The 19635-nt window shown below is 41.3% G+C and overlaps 1 protein-coding gene and 1 pseudogene across 1 annotated transcript in view; both read left to right on the top strand.

Moving 5' to 3' along the window:
* The window catches only part of LOC136161695 (zinc finger protein 420-like), a 121927-nt gene that overhangs the window by 62717 nt on the left and 39575 nt on the right, over positions 1 to 19635 (top strand). The window contains 1 exon segment of the mRNA XM_065926716.1: positions 5621 to 5648. Within this exon segment, the coding sequence (XP_065782788.1) occupies positions 5621 to 5648 (28 nt within the window).
* LOC136161716 (large ribosomal subunit protein eL38 pseudogene) lies at positions 5095 to 5301 on the top strand (annotated as a pseudogene).

Genomic DNA, 19635 nt, shown 5'->3' with positions numbered 1-19635 from the left:
TGGGAGAAAAACTGTACTATGATGTCATCTACAGAGGCATATTTATTTAGAGTGTTGTTCTTGTGTTATGCAGAATAAATCGTCCTTCAACCAAACCTGAATATTTTCCTCCAAACCAGGAATATTTTTTAAAAATGGATTCCAATTCAAGAGTTCTGGAGTCAGGCCAGAGCTGTTTTTCTTTAACAAGCTCATTTTTAACTGGTTAATTTGTGGTTATTTGAGGTCTACTATATCCTTGTACTTTTCTGAATCTTCATTCTATTAACTTTGAAGAGTTTGACATTGAAACACCAACTCAAAATCATAATTCATCTATTTTTAAAATGTATTATATCATAAAATCTATATTTAACTTTGTTCTGTATTTCACATGACTCCTGTAAATGTGTTATACTTTCATAATACAAAAAATAAAAAAGAAAGAGAAAAATAAAAAAGGAACACAGACAAATACACAGAGACAGCTCTAATAAATGTGTATATCAGTGTGGATAACTGGGAAAAACAACAAAAATATACCTCAAAAATGGATCAAATAATGTTATCATTTTTGTGCACACATGCTAAAATGGGAACTATATACATTTTTTAAATGAGAAAAAGTAGTCAAGTCAATAAAGTCTGGTTAAATCTTATTTATTTGTGGATGAAAATCTGTATGCTTTAAATACACTAATGTACAAACACACATAACAATATGAAATAGAGTTCTTGGTTCTGAGTCCTTTCTTTCAAAACCTGTATCATTTGTGTTGAGCTATATTTTAGAAATTTAACATAGTTACACAAACATTAGGAATATGATTGTCATAAGTATTTGGGAAAAGCAAAAAATGTGATAAGATGATTATTTGAGCTATGACAGTGGAGTGCAATGTAAACTCAGACCCGGACTTGAGTGATGAAAACCTCCACTTCCAAAACCCAACATGCTCACTAAACACAGGTGTGTTCATTACCCAAAGCAAAGAGAAACTAAGAAGGTATGGATTTCTACTGTAACCGGTGGCTCCTGTATGTACCTGACTAAATCATCCAAAACTTTTCTTAAAGCTGAAGAGGAAAAATGTGAACATCACAGCGCTGGAATCTCACGGAAGACCCTGAACCAGGGAACACGCAGTGTAATGAGATAAATGGTAACAGGTGATCTGAATCTACCCTGAAAAATGTCAGTCATGCAAATTTCACTTCATATATACCCCCCCCCCCCCGTTCTGTGTCCTATATTTCAAGAGCAAGTTATTTTAATGATAGAGATCTTACACTATTATTTCTTTTTGTTTCAAAATTTTCTGAAAAATTCCGGATCACTGAGTTCATTCTATTTATAACTGCATTTTCTTACTCCTGTTCTAAAGATCTGAAATTGCATCCAGATGGAAGCTCATCACTGCAATTCCTCTACTTCCCTAAGATCCCAACACCAAACCACATCCCAGTGGGAATCTTGGATACCAGTGACTCCTTGTGTTGATCTCTCACAAAGGGAATATATTCACCAGTTGAAAGTCACTAAGTCACATGGAGAATTTATCTTGCTCTATAGAAAGCTGGGATACAGACAATGGAGAAAAGGCTCTGGGACATAAGGGAGAAGTGGTCTAAAGAGCTGGTCTTCACTATTGTAGGAAAAAGCAAATAGTTGAAAACAAACAGCCTGAACTAAAAAATAAAAATAAAAAATGAGTAGACAATTAAAGGTTTGCAGGTTCTCAGTCCAGCCATTTCAGGAGGAAAAGCAGACACAGCCCAGACCCAGGACAGGACATGTACCTGAGAAGCTGCCATTTCCTCTTCTTCTTCCTCTTGCTCTGTCTTCTCTGGGGATGTTATGTTGCAAATTCACACCTGTGTCTTGAGAAAATACCTTCAAAGGAATCCGCACAGCTCTTTAACCTGCAACCACCTCACCTACAGACAAAAGGACCTTGAAAAGCTGTAAAGACCCACCTCTCCTGACCTCTGTTTCAGGAGAGATTCAGGAACAATCACTTCCGACATGGAGACCAGCCTGTGAACTTACTTCTTGATTGTTCTCTCCTCAGAGAGAGCTCCTAACCTTCTGCACATACAGATGATGTGAGCTGACCGACTTCCCCAGTCCAAATCCAGTTAGACCAACCCTGCGGCCTCTCCACAGAGGAAGCCGGGCCTCAGCTCTCACGAGTGGGCCAGGAGCCGCGTCCTTAACCCAGGCCTCCCCTTAGAATCCCCTGGAGCACTTCCTACACACCACACTGATGCTCCCACAGGACCGAGAGAACTCTGTGGGGAGGGCGCCGGGGAGGTCATGGCTTAAAACTGGTCATGTGACCCTGATGGGAAACAGATGGAAACCACTTGGCCAAAGATTCTTTCTGAACCATTTCAGTGAATATGAACCCCTCAAGGTCAGGTCCCCACTCTACGAAGTTATGAATTTGCAGGTCTGAGGTGGGGCCATGAAATGAGTCTTTAGCAAATTCCATTTATTCTGATGCTTCTTCCCCAAGACCCACACTCAGGAGCCAAGCTGAAGCGCTCACACTCAGCACAGCTGAGACCTCTCAGGAGGGGAAGGTTTCAGGTGAGAATTTCTGAGGGAGGTCAAGCCGAGCACCAAGCAGAGAAAGCATCAGTGCTTGGGGTTCAGACCTCTGTAGGTGACCCTGAGTGAAATCCTGTAGGCCCCCCAGGCTGTGTGGATGGGTCCATTCAAACCACAGGGGCAGGATTCTGGTGAGCTCTGAGAGTGTCACTGAAGGGGGGACTGTGAAGTAGAACCTGGGGTTCAGCAAGACTGCTGATATCAAGGTGGTCATCTAGTGGAGGCACTCACAGGACTGGCTGGTGTGAGTTCAAGGGCCTGCAGGCTGCCTGCTCCCCAGACAGAAGCTGAGGCAGCAACAGCATGGAGCAGTTCAGGTAAACTCTCAACAATACTCTGTATGATCCTTCTTATTAGAAGCATCACAATGTCCGAGCAGTTACAAAATGAGAGAGGAGATACAACATAGAAATGGTGGAAAATATCTGAAGTTATTCGAGGTTTAAAGCCAGTAAGGAACTAATTTCTACAGATGGCATCTCTATCTGCTACCAAATAGTTTGTTACGGTCTCTTCTCTACAATCTTAGATAAGGTGGGAGAGGTTAATGGTGGTGGTGGTGGGTTAACACTAAATTCATTACGATCAACCAAAACACTAAAAACTATTCACTTTTATTAATTAGCATATATCAATTTCACACATAGTTGAAATAAAACCTTTTACAACCCACTGTGTGATCCTTGATTAAAATACAAATTACAAGCATAGTGAAAGATATTTAATTTTCTGATACAATGATCTAAGAATTATGATTTCTATGGTTTATAAAACAGAGGCTAGGAGTCACTTAATAAATTGATAAATGCCAATTATATGACTTTTTCAGGAAGGGTTTCTCATACATTTCTAGGTTATCACAGAAGATGTTTTTATTTCAACATTGTCAACTAATATCCTTGACTTCTGATGGAATTATAGATACATCAATATTTTAGTTAACTGTCACTGAGTTCTTACAAATCAAGTGATACAACTATTGAAAATTTAGAACAAACCTCTGTCTTACTTTAATACATGGAAAGAGTCCATCATCATTTATATGATGTGACCTACAGGGATATTTGAAATCAATGACAAACACCTCCATTTAGATGTTCATTGCACATTTTACACTACTGTGTCTTTAATCTTCTAATGGAGATTAGATATAAATGGTTCCAACACAATATAGAAGGTCTTCTCTCATCTTTGAGGTAACAACCATCAGAAAAAGTCTGAATACACACTGAAACAAAGCATAGCATGGAGTATTTCAGAGTTGAATTACATTGATTTTGGTTTTCAAACAATCTCAAATCATGTCAGTCTAAACAAGGATACAATGTTAATAACTGTAACTTCCTAAACACCAACCATTCATCTCATGATCCATACTAACCTATCAATTTTCTATGTGTTTCTATGGATTCCTCTCTGCAGTAATTCTTCAGAGTAACTTCAGAAAACAGGACTGACGAAATGCTTTCTAGTAAGCCATCTCTGATATTTACTTAGATTTAAGTTTTGATTAAATAATTTTCTACATATTTATTACATCATTCCCATGTGTTTCTTGTATAAACGCTCATGTTTTCTGGTGTATGTTTAGGACAAAACTCTTCCATCACTTGTTTCATTTCTAGGGTTTCTCTCCAGTGTGTGCTCTCAAATGTCTAGCAAGATGACCGCTCTGATCAATGCCTTTGCCACATTCCTTTCATTTGTAAGGTTTCTTTTCAGTATGAATTCTCTGATGTTTATGAAAACTTGAGCTCTGACGAAAGGCTTTGCCACATTCTTTACATGTATAAGGTTTCTCTCCAGTATGAATTCGCTGATGTTGAGTAAGGCTTGAATTTTGGGTAAAGGCTTTGCCACATTCCTTACATTTATAAGGTTTCTCTCCAGTATGGATTCGGCGATGTGGAGTAAGGCTCGTAATTTTGATAAATCCTTTGCCACAATCTTTACATTTATAAGGCTTTTCTCTAGTATGAATTACCTGATGTTCAATAAGACTTGAGCAGCCAGTAATGACTTCACTGCAGTTATTAAATTGGTCAGACTTCCCAGTATGAAGTCGCTGGTGATGATTAAGACTTGAGTTCTGTTTAAAGGCTTTGCCACACTTTGTACATTTATAAGGCTTCTCTTTAGTATGAACTCGCTGATGTCGAGTAAGACTTGAGCTACAGTTAAAGGCTTTGCCACATACCTTACATTTATAAGGTTTCTGGCCAGTATGGATTCGTTGATGTTGTGTAAGATCAGTGCCACGAAAAAAGTCTTTGCCACATACTGTACATTTAAAAGGTTTCCTTCCTGAATGGATTTTCCTATGTCGAGTTAGATTGGATGAGTTAGTAAAGACTTTCCCACATATATTACACTTGTTATCTTTCTGTGGATTCTGAATCCTCTGCTGTCGAGTAAGATCTGAAGACGGATCAGAAACTTTCCGGGGTGCTCCAAGTGATTCTCTCTGGCTGTTCCCCGTGCAACTACCACGCATGGCCGCCATGCCTTGCAAAACTGAGGATATCAAGGACAATCGGCTCACAGCTGGGCGAAAGGATGCCAAATCTGTCAAGATCAAGAAAAATAAGGATAATGTGAAGTTTCCAGTTCGATGCAGCGGATACATTTACACCTTGGTCATCACGGACAACAAGAAGGCAGAAAAGTCGAAGCAGACTCGGCCCCCAGGTTCAGCAGTGAAGGAGTAGAAATGTACCACGCACACTGATTTGAACTGGATTAAAAATTTTAAATCTCAAAGAAAAAGGAGAAAAAAGAAACGTTATCATATTCTCTACAATTATAAGTCTGCTCTCCCATATGAATACTCTTATATAAAGACCTGTTTGTTGATAAAATATACTCCTACATTTATTACTTTTAAAAACCTTGTGTGAACACTGAGGTCCCTGGTATTTGTTCAGGTTTGAGACTTGTTCAATCTTATGCTCAGTGTCATTGTATGTGTAGCGTCTCGCTCCATCACAAATACTCTTGCAATTATTGGGGGTGGAGCTCTTACTTAAGGCCTGACCTATTTTAGTACACATGAAAAGTTGTTTCATATTAACCATATCATGATATGTATTGAACTATGGTGGTTGGATTAAGTGTCTTATATTATTATCAACATTACAGATATTGGAACAGAGAGAATATATCTGTTATTGGAAGACTAATGACTCCTTGCTTACCGATCTCTCAAACTGCTTATTTTGGGAGTTTTCCCCCTGATTTTTAAATATCTGGTTTTCAGACACGTTTGAATTTATGTTTAATCGAAGCCTATTAATAGGTTCAGAATAGTTTGAATGAGTATTTGCAATATAGACTGGATACCTTTCCAGATTTTAGACATTTCCTTTCAGAGAATATGCATATTTCAAAAACGATCTGGGTCTTTGCTTAAAAACATACACTTCTCTGCAGATATCAATGCCTGAAATTGTTTTTCCCAAACTGACTCATAGTATATTTTTTTTTTTCTGGCAGTCATATCTGTATTATGTGAAACTGTCTCAATTTCTTTATGTCCTTGCTGTATTTCACATCCTCTCTGTATTTCACATGCCCTTGTATATTCCCAGTCTTTCATTAAATGCAAGTTGCCAAGGTGAAATCTTTCATTTAATCCTAGGTTTGCTTTTGGGAATACATCTAACCCTGGATTCTTTGGCATCAAACCCTGGATGTCCTAAGAAGACACAGCTGAAAGATACCAAATAGCAAGTCATTTTACTTAGTATTTTCAGTGAACATCCTTAAATATTTACATGACATTGATGAACCCTTCACTAGATTAAGAATAAAACAGAGACGGAAAGATAAAAACGGCAGAGGATTAGGTAGACGTGGAGTTCATCTCTCTCTACAGATGCATCGAGAATACATGTGCAAACGGGACAACCCTCACAGAGCCCAGCTGAATACTAACAGAGGACCTTGGACACCTAAAAGGACAAGAAAGGTTCCCGCTTCGCCAGGTTGGACAAAAGAAAGAAGGAAGCGGAAGAGGTGGTATGGGACCTGCGATCCTAGTGGGGGGACGGAGAGAGGAGAGGCTGACATCGGGGGAAGCCCGTCACTGGGGCGGGGTGGGAGCTCAGCGGGATAGAAGGGGAGCCTCATTCTCTTGGGAGGAGAACACGGCAACCAGTGTGTGGCCGCAGGCCAGGGTGACCCGTGTACACAGGGTACTGACCCCAGCCCTGCCCACCGCCAAGTGCGAGGGGTGATCACCACTGCAGACAAGCGCTGGGTGCTGAATTGCGGGGCTTGGAGAGCAGGGAGATGCCTGCTCTTGGCTGCTCCTGAGGAGACAGGAGTGAAGAACTCCGCAAACATGAATGCTTGTGGAGGAAGCCTGAATCACCCGAGAAGCAGAGCGCCGCTCCCGAGTGATGCCCAAAGGGAAGACCCACCATTGCCGCTGCTCTCCTTCTGTGCCAGCCCCTCCCTGCCAGGCTCTGGGAACGGCTCCCACTGGGCTCCACTTCTTATCACACAGGTTTTTATTTGACAGTGTTCTATCAGGTGTTTGAATCTAAAAGTCATAACTGGTATTGACAGAGAACTAAGCAGAAAGTGAGGACATGTGGCTTAAGGTCCAGGGAAACTGATAACAAACAAGATAAATTAATAAAGTAGTAGTTCTTAAGAAATTAAATAAGAAGTAGACTTTAAAGATACGATGAGAACACAGGGAACTCTACTCAGTGATCTGTGGAGACCTAAATGAGAGGGAATCAAAGAAGAGTGGATATGTAGTGGATACACATATATATGTATAACTGATTCTTTTTGCTGTACGGCAGCACAGCATTATAAAACAGCTATACTCCAAAAAGATCATTTTAGCAAGATTTCTTTATATTATCTAAAAATTCTAATAGTTTAACAACCATTAAAAATATGGTGCTGCTGCTGCTGCTGCTAAGTCGCTTCAATCGTGTCTGACTCTGTGTGACCCCACAGACGGTAGCCCACCAGGCTCCCCCGTCCCTGGGATTCTCCAGGCAAGAACACTGGAGTGGGTTGCCATTTCCTTCTCCAGTGCATGAAAGTGAAAACTGAAAGTTAAGTCATTCAGTCGTGTCCGACTCCTAGCAACCCCATGGACTGCAGCCTACCAGGCTCTTCCGTCCATGGGATTTTCCAGGCAAGAGTACTGGAGTGGGGTGCCATTGCCTTCTCCAAAAAATATGGTGGAAAATGTTCTAATCTCTTATGTCAATTTATTTTAACATTCTTGAGGTAATTGAATATATTCAAGTATTTTAGCATTGAGGAATTGGGACAGATACACTTGACATATTTAATGTGGCTCAGAGGTTCAACCATCTGCCTACAACGCGGGAGACCTGGGTTCAATCCCTGGGTCGGGAAGATCCCCTGGAGAAGGAAATGGCTACCCATTCCAGTATTCTTGCCTGGAGAATCCCATGGACAGAGGAACCTGGTGGGGTACAGTCCACAGGGTCGCAAAGAGTCGGACACGACTGAGCGACTTTACTTACTTACTTCATATAAAGAAAAAAGAAACTGAAGTAAGCTTGAGGTTTGCATTCTCTCATTTTAGGGAGGTTTTGATTTATGCAGTGAAGAAATAACGAGTTTAAAACTTATAAGTTCATATTTGTAGCTTCCAGTGTTTTTGAAATTATAAATCAGAAAAGAAAAAAAAATCCGTCCCCAGTATTCCTAGAACTCTGGCAGTTTGCCTACAACTCCACTCACACACTTCTGTCTAGAGGTAGAAACAAACTTTAAAAGGAACATCATAGAGTTACCCAGAAATGGGCACAGTTTTCCCAGGATCCCCAAGAAATGGAAGAGCAGTCAACTCATGTAGGTTGTCACAGGCCAAGAGGAGAATTTTAATTCTCACTGTGAATGAGAAAAGCAATCACTGGAGGTGAATTCATGAATAATTTAAGAGACAGAATGCGGCAGGAGATATCTGTCTAGGACAGCAACAGAAATATAACTAGACTTCTCCAAAATCATTTCCACCGAAGCAGATCTTCTGAAACCATATACAAAGGATAGCTTCCTCTCTGATGCTTGGGCCTCTCACCTGAATCATCTGCTCCCTCCGTTCAGACATACCTGGGTGTATTGCTGTTGTCTCCATTCTCCTTACATCCCGAGGATCCTTCATTTTCTCCAGAAAGGTGACCAGGTCTGGCTTAGAGACTACGAGACCTGTTCATCAGAGAAAAGAATATTTGTTTTGCTAGAGTTTCATCAGTTTCCAACCCAATATGTATTCATGTGCGAAGAGAACGCATGGTTGACTGTTAATACAGCTTAGAGAATTATTTTCCCAAATACTTTATTGAAAGGACATTTACAACACTAACAAATACATTAAAGAACAGATCTGAGATTCTAGTGAAGTACTACTAAGGTAAAAGTAAGTAGCAGAAATCTGATTTGAAAAGGAAAGTGACACCCTTTTATACTACAAAACTTACAGAATTGCCACTAACCTAGAAGGCGGCAGATTACATCAAGGAAGAAAAAGGTTACAATCATAATGAATCATCATGAAGTCTTCTTTCTAAACTCACAGATTCCCATTTTCCCCTAAAAAGCAGGGATCTGAAACTCTATTATAAGAAGCAGAAGATTCCAGGAGACATTCTACAAGTGAAAGGACCAAAACTATGTGGGTAGATAAGGGATTCTGGAAGGCAGTTGTCCTCACCCAAGGAGGCCAGGTTCCTGTAGTTCTCTAACATCACGTCCCTGTATAATTCCAGTTGACTGAGGTCCAGGCATTCCCACTCCTCTAGAGTGAAATCTATGGTCACATCCTGGAACCTCAGCCGTCCCTGAAATACAAAGTACATGTGTCATGTGGCTATGGGAAGACTTCCTGCTGCTGCTGCTGCTAAGTCGCTTCAGTCGTGTCCAACTCTGTGAGATCCCATAGACGGCAGCCCACCAGGCTCCCCTGTCCCTGGGATTCTCCAGGCAAGAACACTGAAGTGGGTTGCCATTTCCTTCTCCAATGCGTGAAAGTGAAAAGTGAAAGCGAAGCCGCTCAGTAGTGTCCGACTCACAGCGACCCCAGGACTGCAGCCTTCCAGGCTCCTCCGTCCATGGGATTTTCCAGGCAAGAGTACTGGAGTGGGTTGCCATTACCTTCTCCAGGAAGGCTTCCTAATGTGACCCAAGATGACAACAGCAAGTTCAGAGACTTGGTTTTGATCTAGGAGAGTGGCCGATATTACACAATAATATAATTTAATACAATATAATATTTTCTACCATATTTCTAACCCCAGAGAAGAGGATGAGATATGATCCACAAATCACTACAGAAACTGTTCTGATCTGGAAGAGAAATTGTAAAATAATCAGATCAACATTGGCATGTTTATTTTTGAGTATTGTACTCATGTGATGCAGATAAATTCTTTGATAAATAATGTATCAAAGAAACAGGAAATATTTTAAAAAGCACACGCTGATCAAAGAGTACCAGAGTGGGACAAATGTGGCCCATTTTTAACAAGTTTATTTTAACTAGCAATGTCGAAAATTGTGTGCCATTAATGACCATTTTTGAACAGCAACAAAGTAGAAAAGGAAGTCATACTTAAATTTCAGCTTCAAGTGTTTTAATGATTTTACAGTCTAATAGGATAGCAACCTTGGCAGTAAGAATCATTTTAATTTTAGTATATATTATATATCTGACAATTTTAGAAGAGTCTTGAATGTGCAACAGAAATAATGTAAAATCAATAATGTTGCTGACACACCTTTTGGCAAATACTTTAACAAACATTCTGTAAATGGCAGAGCTTAGATTTTACATCAATTTATGGACTGTAGACTTTAATAAAACAGGAAAATACACAGAGACAACTCTAATGAAAATTTATAGAAATTTCTGTATTTGTAAATAATATTTGATAATATTTGTAAATAAGAAAGTGTTAGTCACTTAGTCTTGTCCTATTCTTTGTAACCCCATGGACTGTACCCTGCCAGGCTCCTATATCCATGGAATTCTCCAGACAAGAATACTGGAGTGGATCATGAATCACTTCTGAGGGAATCTTCAAAAAAAAAAAAAAAAAAAAGATCAAATCATATCAACATGTTCTTGCACATAAACATACACTAAAATGGGGCTATATACTTAGTAATAGGGGAAAACTGTCATGGCAATAAAATCAGTATAATTTTTAACTGATTAAAAATGTGCATAAGTATTTGAGGATGATATTATTAATTTTTAAAAATAGACTAGGGTGCAGACATACACAACGATATAAAATAAAGTAGAGCTCTGGTTCTGAATTTTTTAATTTCCTGAAAATCTGTATCATTTGCACAGAGCTTTATTTTAAAATATAACACAGTTGAACATAGATTAGCACTAACATGATTCTTGTAAACATTCTGGAAAATTCAAAAATGTAATGAGGCTATGTGTGTGACTTTAGCATGGAGTGTACTGGAAATGATCAGGCCTGGGCTTCAGTAATGAAAACCCTCACTCCCAAAACTCAGCATCTCTACTCTATACTTGCGAGTGTTGTCAACTACAAACTGGCACTTGCCAAGAGCGTTGCCAGCGACTGAACAACAAGAAGGGCGTTTGCCATCTGCCTCTGGGAAGACTGAGCCCTAGTGTCCTGCATCTGTCAAGTCTCCCCTGAGGGAGTTCAGGGTGCATTGAGGCACTCTGCTTCAGGGAATCCGGTGGAACAGGTCTTTAGAGAGTTAGATATTTTCAGGAACTGATTTCATGATCCAAACCCCTGCATCTCTTTATATCTAGAAAATCACTAAATGGTGACGCCAGCTTCTCACAACGGGCAGAAAGCCTTTTGCAAAGTAAGAGCTTGACTGCACTGAACTCCCCCTTGTTAGGGAAATTAAATGAATAGTCTGGTTTAGGCCTCAGAGACAAAGCAGAGTGCGGGCCCCTGAGCTTGCTTCTAACCTGCCTGGAGACCGCCCGGACTGAGCTACTGAAAGCCTGCTGTGAGTGCAAGACTTGCTGCACCAGAGGTAAGAAGAGGGAGAAATCTTGAGATTGTTGAGACCCTGGGGGGCCCGGCCAACCGAACCCCAGGCTTAGCAACATTCCAAGTTTTACAATACAAAACAAACAGCTTTAACATGGAACCAGGCTTGCAATTTGGTCACAGATTGGTGAAGTTATCAGTTTGTATCCCTCCTAGGATTATAAACCAGAACTGAAATGCAAAGTTTGAAGTCTCACCCAATGAGCAGAAGCTCTGCTTGGGACCTTTTCCCCATTGAGACTCCAGATGTGCTGTGTCCTGGGACTTCCCAACACTGTTTGAGTCTGGATGTTGGTCAGAAGTCAATTTGGTAATGTATGCTCTGTTGTTTTTACTTCTCTTTTCTTTTAATGTTAGTATATTGATAGTAAGTTTGGCAATTTTAAAATAAGTATCTGTATTATTTATTTGTATGTAACAAGTGATTTATTTTGTCAACAAATCATTTTAAGCTGAGACAAAAGTGGAAATTTTCGGCAAAACACCCCTTCACCAAAATCTTATATACTGACTTTCCCCCACTGCCACTATAAAGCAGTCTCTCAGAGCTATTTGAGGTGCTGTCTCCAGGGCTGCAGTCCTCATTTTGCCCCAGATAAAGCTTAAATTGCAACTATCAAGTTGTGCATTGGTTTCAGCCAACAGTGTTCATTTTCCAAACCAGGGAGAAACTAAAAAGATACTGAGTTTCCCCATTAGCTGTGATACTTAGGCACATCCCTCACTTTTTCTTTCCAAGACTCTTGTTTGAGAAAGACAGGGGGAAAAAAAAAAACAAACTTCATAGCAATGGAATCTCACACAAACACCTAAACCAGTGAACATCTGAGGTCATGGGGTACGAAGTACATGGAAAAATGCACTATTACCTCGGCTATTTTGGCAATATTATGGAAACCATGATCTGAACCTATTGTAAAAGATGTCAGTTTTAAGCAAATTTCACTTCATATATACCTCCCATGATCTGTAACCTAATAGTACGTTTAACAGTAATTGTTTCTTATAGATAGAGAGGATAGTGTCTGCTACTTGTTTCATTTCTGAAAAATCCTGGACTGCTGAATTCATTCTACTTATAAGCACATTTTCTTACTCCTGTTCTAAAGAGCTGAATTGCATCCAGATGTAAACTCATCACTGCATTTCCCCTACTTCTCTAAGATCCCAACACTGAACTACATCCCAGCGGGAATCTCCGATACCAGTGCCTCTCCGAATAGATCTCTCACCAAGGGAATATATTCACCAGTTGAAAGTCACGTAGAGAATTCATCACGCTCTCTAGAAAGCTGGGATACAAACAATGGAGAAAAGGCTCTGGAACACAAGGGAGAAATAGTCTAAGGAGACTGGCTTCACTATTAAAAGAAAAGAGAGAAAATAAGGTGTTGATAACAAACACCCCAGGTAGAAAAATTAGAATCAGAGAACTAAAGGTTTGCGGATTCTCAGTCCAGGCATTTCAGGAGGAAAAGCAGACACAGCCCCAGACCCGGGAAAGGACAGTTACCTGAGAAGCTGCCATTTCCTCCTCTTCTTCCTCCTGCTCTGCGTCTTCTGTGGGGATATTATGTTGCAAACTCATAACTACATGTTGAGAAAATACCTTCAAATGCAACAACACAACTCTTTAACCTGTAACTGCTGCAGTGAACAAGAAGAAAGTTTTCTCATTTCTCTCTCCCTTTTCTGAGGTTTTCTGGCTTTCTGTGTTCCTGTAGTGGGTAATCAACACTAACCTGATATGCTAATCACATCCTGGGTTTAGTGCTCACCTTTCCTGCACGCTCGTTGCAGACCACCCCAGCGAGTTCTTCTCCTTTCTTCTGGCGTTACAGAGAGCACGCCACAGAATAATTCACGACAGATAATAATGGACTCGCCAACCGGGCTACCTGACCCAACCTCTGAGGGTTTCTGAAACAGCGCAGGAGGAAGACCCGCATTCAGGAGCCCTGAGCTGGAGCTCTCACACTCAGCACACCTGAAACCTCAGGAAGGGAGGATTTAGGGCGGGAACTTCTAGAAACAAAGAATGTCAGCCTGATTCCCTGGGGAGGGGCTCTTTCTGGGATGGGTGTGGCCTGTACTGGGCCCTTGGGGGAGGGGAGGTGGGGGATGACTGCTTGATGGGAATCACCTGGGGGGCTTGTGTTCTGGAAAGGCTTTGCTCTCAGCTGTGCATACTCAGTATCTCAGTCGTGTCCAACTCTTTGCAACCCCATGGACTGTAACCCCCCAGGTTCCTCTGTCCATGGAACTTTTCACACAAGAATACAGGTTCAGTTCTGTTCAGTCGCTCAGTCGTGTCCGACTCTTTGCGACCCCATGAACGCAGCATGCCAGGCCTTCCTGTCCATCACCAACTCCCGGAGTCCACCCAAACCCATGTCCACTGAGTTGGTGATGCCATCCAACTATCTCATCCTGTCATCCCCTTCTCCTCTTGCCTTCAATCTTTCCCAGCATCAGGGTCTTTTCAATGAGTCAGCTCTTCGCATCAGGTGGCCAAAGTATTGGAGTTTCAGCTTCAACATCAGTCCTTCTGTTATAGCCACACTTTCTGGGAAACAAACTCACTCAGAAGGACAATGCAGATAGTGGAGTGCAGTTTACTACACCAGCGGGCCCAAGGACCCTGACCAGCATTTGTGAAAATCTTTTATACCCCATGTGTACATATCTAAACCCACCACCCCAAATCCCTTGAAGCTTACAAAGGAAGGGTAAATACAATCACAATAACCCCATCATTCACATGTTATGTGTTCAAACAGTTAATAATCAATAAGCCCGTGGTTACATTCCAACCAGTTAATAACCGACAAGCCTGTGGTTACATTCCGATAGATACTGAGATACTGTCCGGAGGCAGGGGTGATTAGTGTCTGTTTTCTCTTAGATGATGAGTAACCTGGATAGGATCTTCAACGTTCCTCTGTCTGGAGGGGGTCTTATCCTTCCATTGTCTTTCCCACAGGCACTAAGCAGAGAGTTCAGAGTCCACTGGAGAGGTGGCCGAGCATGATCAGCACAGACAGGCCTCAGATGGAGTCAAGGCCCTATGAATTCCTTCTTCACTTCCAATGAACACCCAGGACAGTTCTCCTTTAGGATGGACTGGTTGGATCTCCTTGCAGATCCAAGAGTCTTCTCCAACACCACAGTTCAAAAGCATCAATTCTTCAGAGCTCAGCTTTCTTTATAGTCCAACTCTCACATCCATACATGACTACTGGAAAAACCATAGCCTTGACTAGATGGACCTTTGTTGACAAAGTAATGTGTCTGCTTTTTAATATGCTGTCTAGGTTGGTCATAACTTTCCTTTCAAGGAGTAAACATCTTTTAATTTCATGGCTGCAACAGAAGTGGATTGTCATTTCCTAAGCCAGGGGATCTTCCTTACGCAGGGATCAAACCCATCTCTCTCACGTCTTCTTCCTTGCCAGGCAAATTCTTTACCATTGCACCACCTAAGAAGATCAGAATTCTTCTCAAAGATATCTTGAGTTCTTCGTTTCTTTCATTTCCGTCTGCAGCCTGGGGACACAGGTTTTCATAAAATGATTTGCACTGTGACCACCTGGGGGCCTCCAACTTCAGAGACCAGGAGTCTGAAGGGGTTTATATCACAGCTTTCTTTGAACATAAAAGAGCAGCAGAGGATGTTGGATTAACAATGTGTGGGAAAGAGACAAATGCCTTTGAAAATGATTCTCTAAATGCTTTCTGATCACCAACCAAGGAAATAATGATCCTTGTTCAGTAACAAATGACCTTATCTGTGAAATAAGACTTGAGAACATTGTTGCTCTACTTCCTGTGTGTGTTTTTCTAGAATTTGTGAATCATCTGCTATAGTTTGTTGTCTGCTCCATTTAGAGAGCTCCATTTTCTCACATCTTTAAAGTATAGTAACTAAGGAAAAATTAAAGATAGAAGCATGTCCATTTTTTCTAATGTTATATAGTCTAAAAAATATTCGGTACATAAGCACTGATACCAATTTTTTACATGATTTAGTTTCACAGCAAAATTGAGAATAAGGTACAAGGATTTCCCATATACCTCTTGTTCCCACATGTGGATAATCTCCCTACATCTCTCTCCCCACCAGAAGATACATTTGTTACCCCTGATGAATCTATATGGACATTAAATAGATAAAGTCCCTATGGACTTCCCTGGTGGCTCAGATGGTAAAGTGTCTGCCTACAGTGTGGGAGACCCAGGTTCAATGCCTGGGTTGGGAAGATCCTCTGGAGAAGGAAATGGCAACCCACTCCAGTACCCTTGCTGGAAAATCCCATGAACTGAGGACACTGGTAGGCTACAGTCCATGGGGTCACAAAGAGTCAGACACGACTGAGCGACTTCACTTTCTTTTCTTTCCTAGTTTACCCTTATGCTTCTCTTAGGGTTGTGCACTCTATGGGTCTGGGCAAATGTATAACTTTTGTCCATTATGACAGTTTAACACAATTTCATGATCCTGAAAGTCCTCTAGACTCAAGATATTCATAGCCGCTCCTTTGTAACCCAAGTCAACCACTGACCTTTTTAAACTCTTCTACATTTCCTACAATGTAATTTCTTTTTAATCTCTTTTAATGTAATACAATTTCAGTTGTGGTCAACTGTTTGAACTTCCCTTGTGGCTCAGACGGTAAAGTGTCTGCCTACAATGCAGGAGACCTGGGTTTGATTCCTGGGTTGGGAAGATCCCCTGGAGAAGGAAATCGCAATCCACTCCAGTACTCTTGCCTGGAAAATCCCATGGACAGAGGAGCCTAGTAGGTTACAGTCCATAGGGTCACAAAGAGTCGGACATGACTGAGCGACTTCACTCACTCACTCTCAACTCTTTGAGACCCCATGGACTGAATTCTCCAGGCCAGAATACCGGAGTGGATAGGCTTTCCCTTCTCCAGAGGATCTTCCTGACCCAGAAATCGAACCAGGGTCTCCTGAATTGCAGGCAGATTCTGCTGAGCTATCAGGGAAGCCTTTAATCTCTTCTACATTTCCTATAAAGCAACAGTTAGAACTCACATGGAACAACAGACTGGTTCCAATTTGGGAAAGGAGTGCGTCAAGGCTATATACTGTCACCCTTCTTATTTAATTTCTATTCAAAGTCAGTTCAGTTCAGTTGTTCAGTCATGTCCGACTCTTTGCGATCCATGGACTGCAGCATGCCAGGCTTCCCTGTCCATCACCAACTCCCGGAGCTTACTCAAACTCATGACAATCGAGTCAGTGATGCCAAAGTATTGGAGTTTCAGCCTCAGCATCAATGAATATTCAGGACTGATTTCCTTTAGGATGGACTGGTTTGCTCTCCTTGCAGTCCAAGGGACTCTCAAGAGTCTTCTCCAACACCACAATTCAAAAGAATCAATTCTTTGGTGCTCAGCTTTCTTTATAGTCCAACTCTTACATCCATACATGACTACGAGAAAAACCATAGCTTTGACTAGATGGACCTTTGTTGGCAAAGTAATGTCTCTGCTTTTTAATATGCTATCTAGGTTGGTCATAGCTTTTCTTCCAAGGAAGAAGTGTCTTTTAATTTCATGGCTGCAGTCACCATCTGCGGTAATTTTGGAGCCCAAGAAAATAAAGTCTGTCACTGTTTTCATTGTTTCCCCATCTATTTGCCATGAAATGATGGGATCAGATGCCATGATCTTTGTTTTCTGAATGCTGAGTTTTAAGTCAACGTTTTCACTCTCCTCTCTCACTTTCATCAAGAGACTCTTTAGTTCTTCTTTGCTTTCTACCATAAGGGTGGTTTCACCTGCATATCTGAGGTTATTGACATTTCTCCCAGCAATCTTGATTCCAGCTTGTGCTTCTTCCAGCCCAGCGTTTCTCATGATGTACTCTGCATATAAGTTAAATAAGCAGGGTGATAATATACAGCCTCAATGTACTTCTTTCCCAATTTGGAATTAGTACATCATGTGAAATGCCAGGCTGGATGAAGCACCACAAGCTGGATTTGAAGTAGTTCAACTGGAATTCCATCACCTCCACTAGCTTTCTTCGAAGTTATGCTTCATAAGCATCTGGATGAAGCACAAGCTGGAATCAAGATTGCCGGGAGAAATAGCAATAACTTCAGATATGCAGATGACACCACCCTTATGGCAGAAAGCAAAGAACCTCTTTAGCAGTCTCTCGATGAAAGTGAAAGAGGAGAGGGAAAAATTGGCTTTAAACTCAACATTCAGAAAACTAAGATTATGGCATCCAGTTCCATCACTTCATGGCAAATAGATAGGGAACAGTGGCTGACTTTATCTTTTTGGGCTCCAAAATCACTGCAGATGGTGACTGCAGCCATGAAATTAAAAGACACTTGTTCCTTGAAAGAAAAGCTATGACCAACCTAGATAGCATATTAAGAAGCAGAGACATTACTTTGCCATCAAAAGTCTGTCTCGTTAAGGCTATGATTTTTCCAGTAAGTCTTGTATGGATGTGAGGGTTGGACTATAAAGACAGCTGAGCACCAAAGAATTGATTCTTTTGAATTGTGGTGTTGAAGAAGACTCTTGAGAGTCCCTTGAACTGCAAGGAGATCCAACCAATCCATCCTAAAGCAAATCAGTCCTGAATATTCATTGGAAGGGCTGATGCTGAGGCTGAAACTCCAATACTTTGGCCACTTGATGTGAAGAACTGACTCATTGGAAAAGACCCTGATACTGGGAAAGATTGAAGGTGGGAGGAGAAGGGGATGACAGAGGCTGAGATGGTTGGATGGCATCATGGACTCAATGGATATGAGCCTGGGCAATCTCCAGAAGTTGGCAATGGACAGGGAAGCCTGGCATGCTGCAGTCTGTGGGGTCGCAAAGAGTTGAAACAACTGAGCAACTGAACTGAACTGATGAAGCAGGATAGAGGAGTTCACTCAACATCGAAACTGCTGGTGCCTTGATCTAGAATTTATTATCTTTTAAAACTGTCAGAAGTAAATGTTTAGTCTTTAAGCCACCAGTATATGATATAGCAGCCTGAAAGGAGTAAGACAATTGGGATAAGTAAGTACTAATTAAGTAAAATACAGTGTGATGATAGGTCTAATGAAAGTGCACTTGTTAAGTTCTTGGGTGTGCCAACTTAAAACTGTGTTTATGAAGACTTCCCTGGTGGTCTAGTGGTTAAAACTCCATGCTTCCACTGCAGGGGGTGTGGGTTTGATCCTTGGTTGGGGAACTAAGATCCCACAAGCCATGTGGCACAGCCAAAATCATTTTTGCTATAACAGATCATAGAATTCAGAAAAATATTCATTGAAACTATCTTGTTATGAAACAATATGGTAAAGGTTATTGATGAGTAGCCAGATGAATAGACACAGAGGACAAGGTCTGGGAGGGTCCCAGTCACAGGAGCTTTGGCACTTGTGGATTTGGACTGCTTCACCTTCCAGTGTGAATGTGTCTGCCAACCTGGAAATTCACCAAATACTCCCAGAACTGAGATTTTATGAAGGCTTGCTCACTGAGGCATGGTCAATAATTAACTTCATTCCTAGCACCCTCCACCCTCTCTGGAAGGTGAAGGGCAGGCTGAAAATTACAAGTTTCTAATCACACAAATCAACCCTGAATATTCATTGGAAGGACTGATGCTGACGCTGAAGTTCCAACACTGTCCACCTAATGCAATGAGGCAAACAATTGGAAAAGACCCTGATGCTGGGGAAGATTGAAGGCAAAAGGAGAAGGGGACAGCAGAGGATGAGATGGTTAGATAGCTTCACCGACTCTGTGGACATGAATTTGAGCAAACTACAGGAAGTAGTGAAGGATAGGAAAGCCTACATGCTGCAGTCTGGGGGGTTGAAAAGAGTCAGACAGGACTTAGTGACTGAACAACAACAACAAAGTCACGGCTTAATCTTTCCAGTGATCAGCCTCCATCCAAGAGCCCAACTCGAGTCACCTCAATAGGACAAAATATGCTCCTAGT

Source organism: Muntiacus reevesi, chromosome 2 (assembly GCF_963930625.1).
Source record: "Muntiacus reevesi chromosome 2, mMunRee1.1, whole genome shotgun sequence".
NCBI lineage: Eukaryota > Metazoa > Chordata > Mammalia > Artiodactyla > Cervidae > Muntiacus > Muntiacus reevesi.
This window is presented reverse-complemented; position numbering and strand designations above follow the sequence as displayed.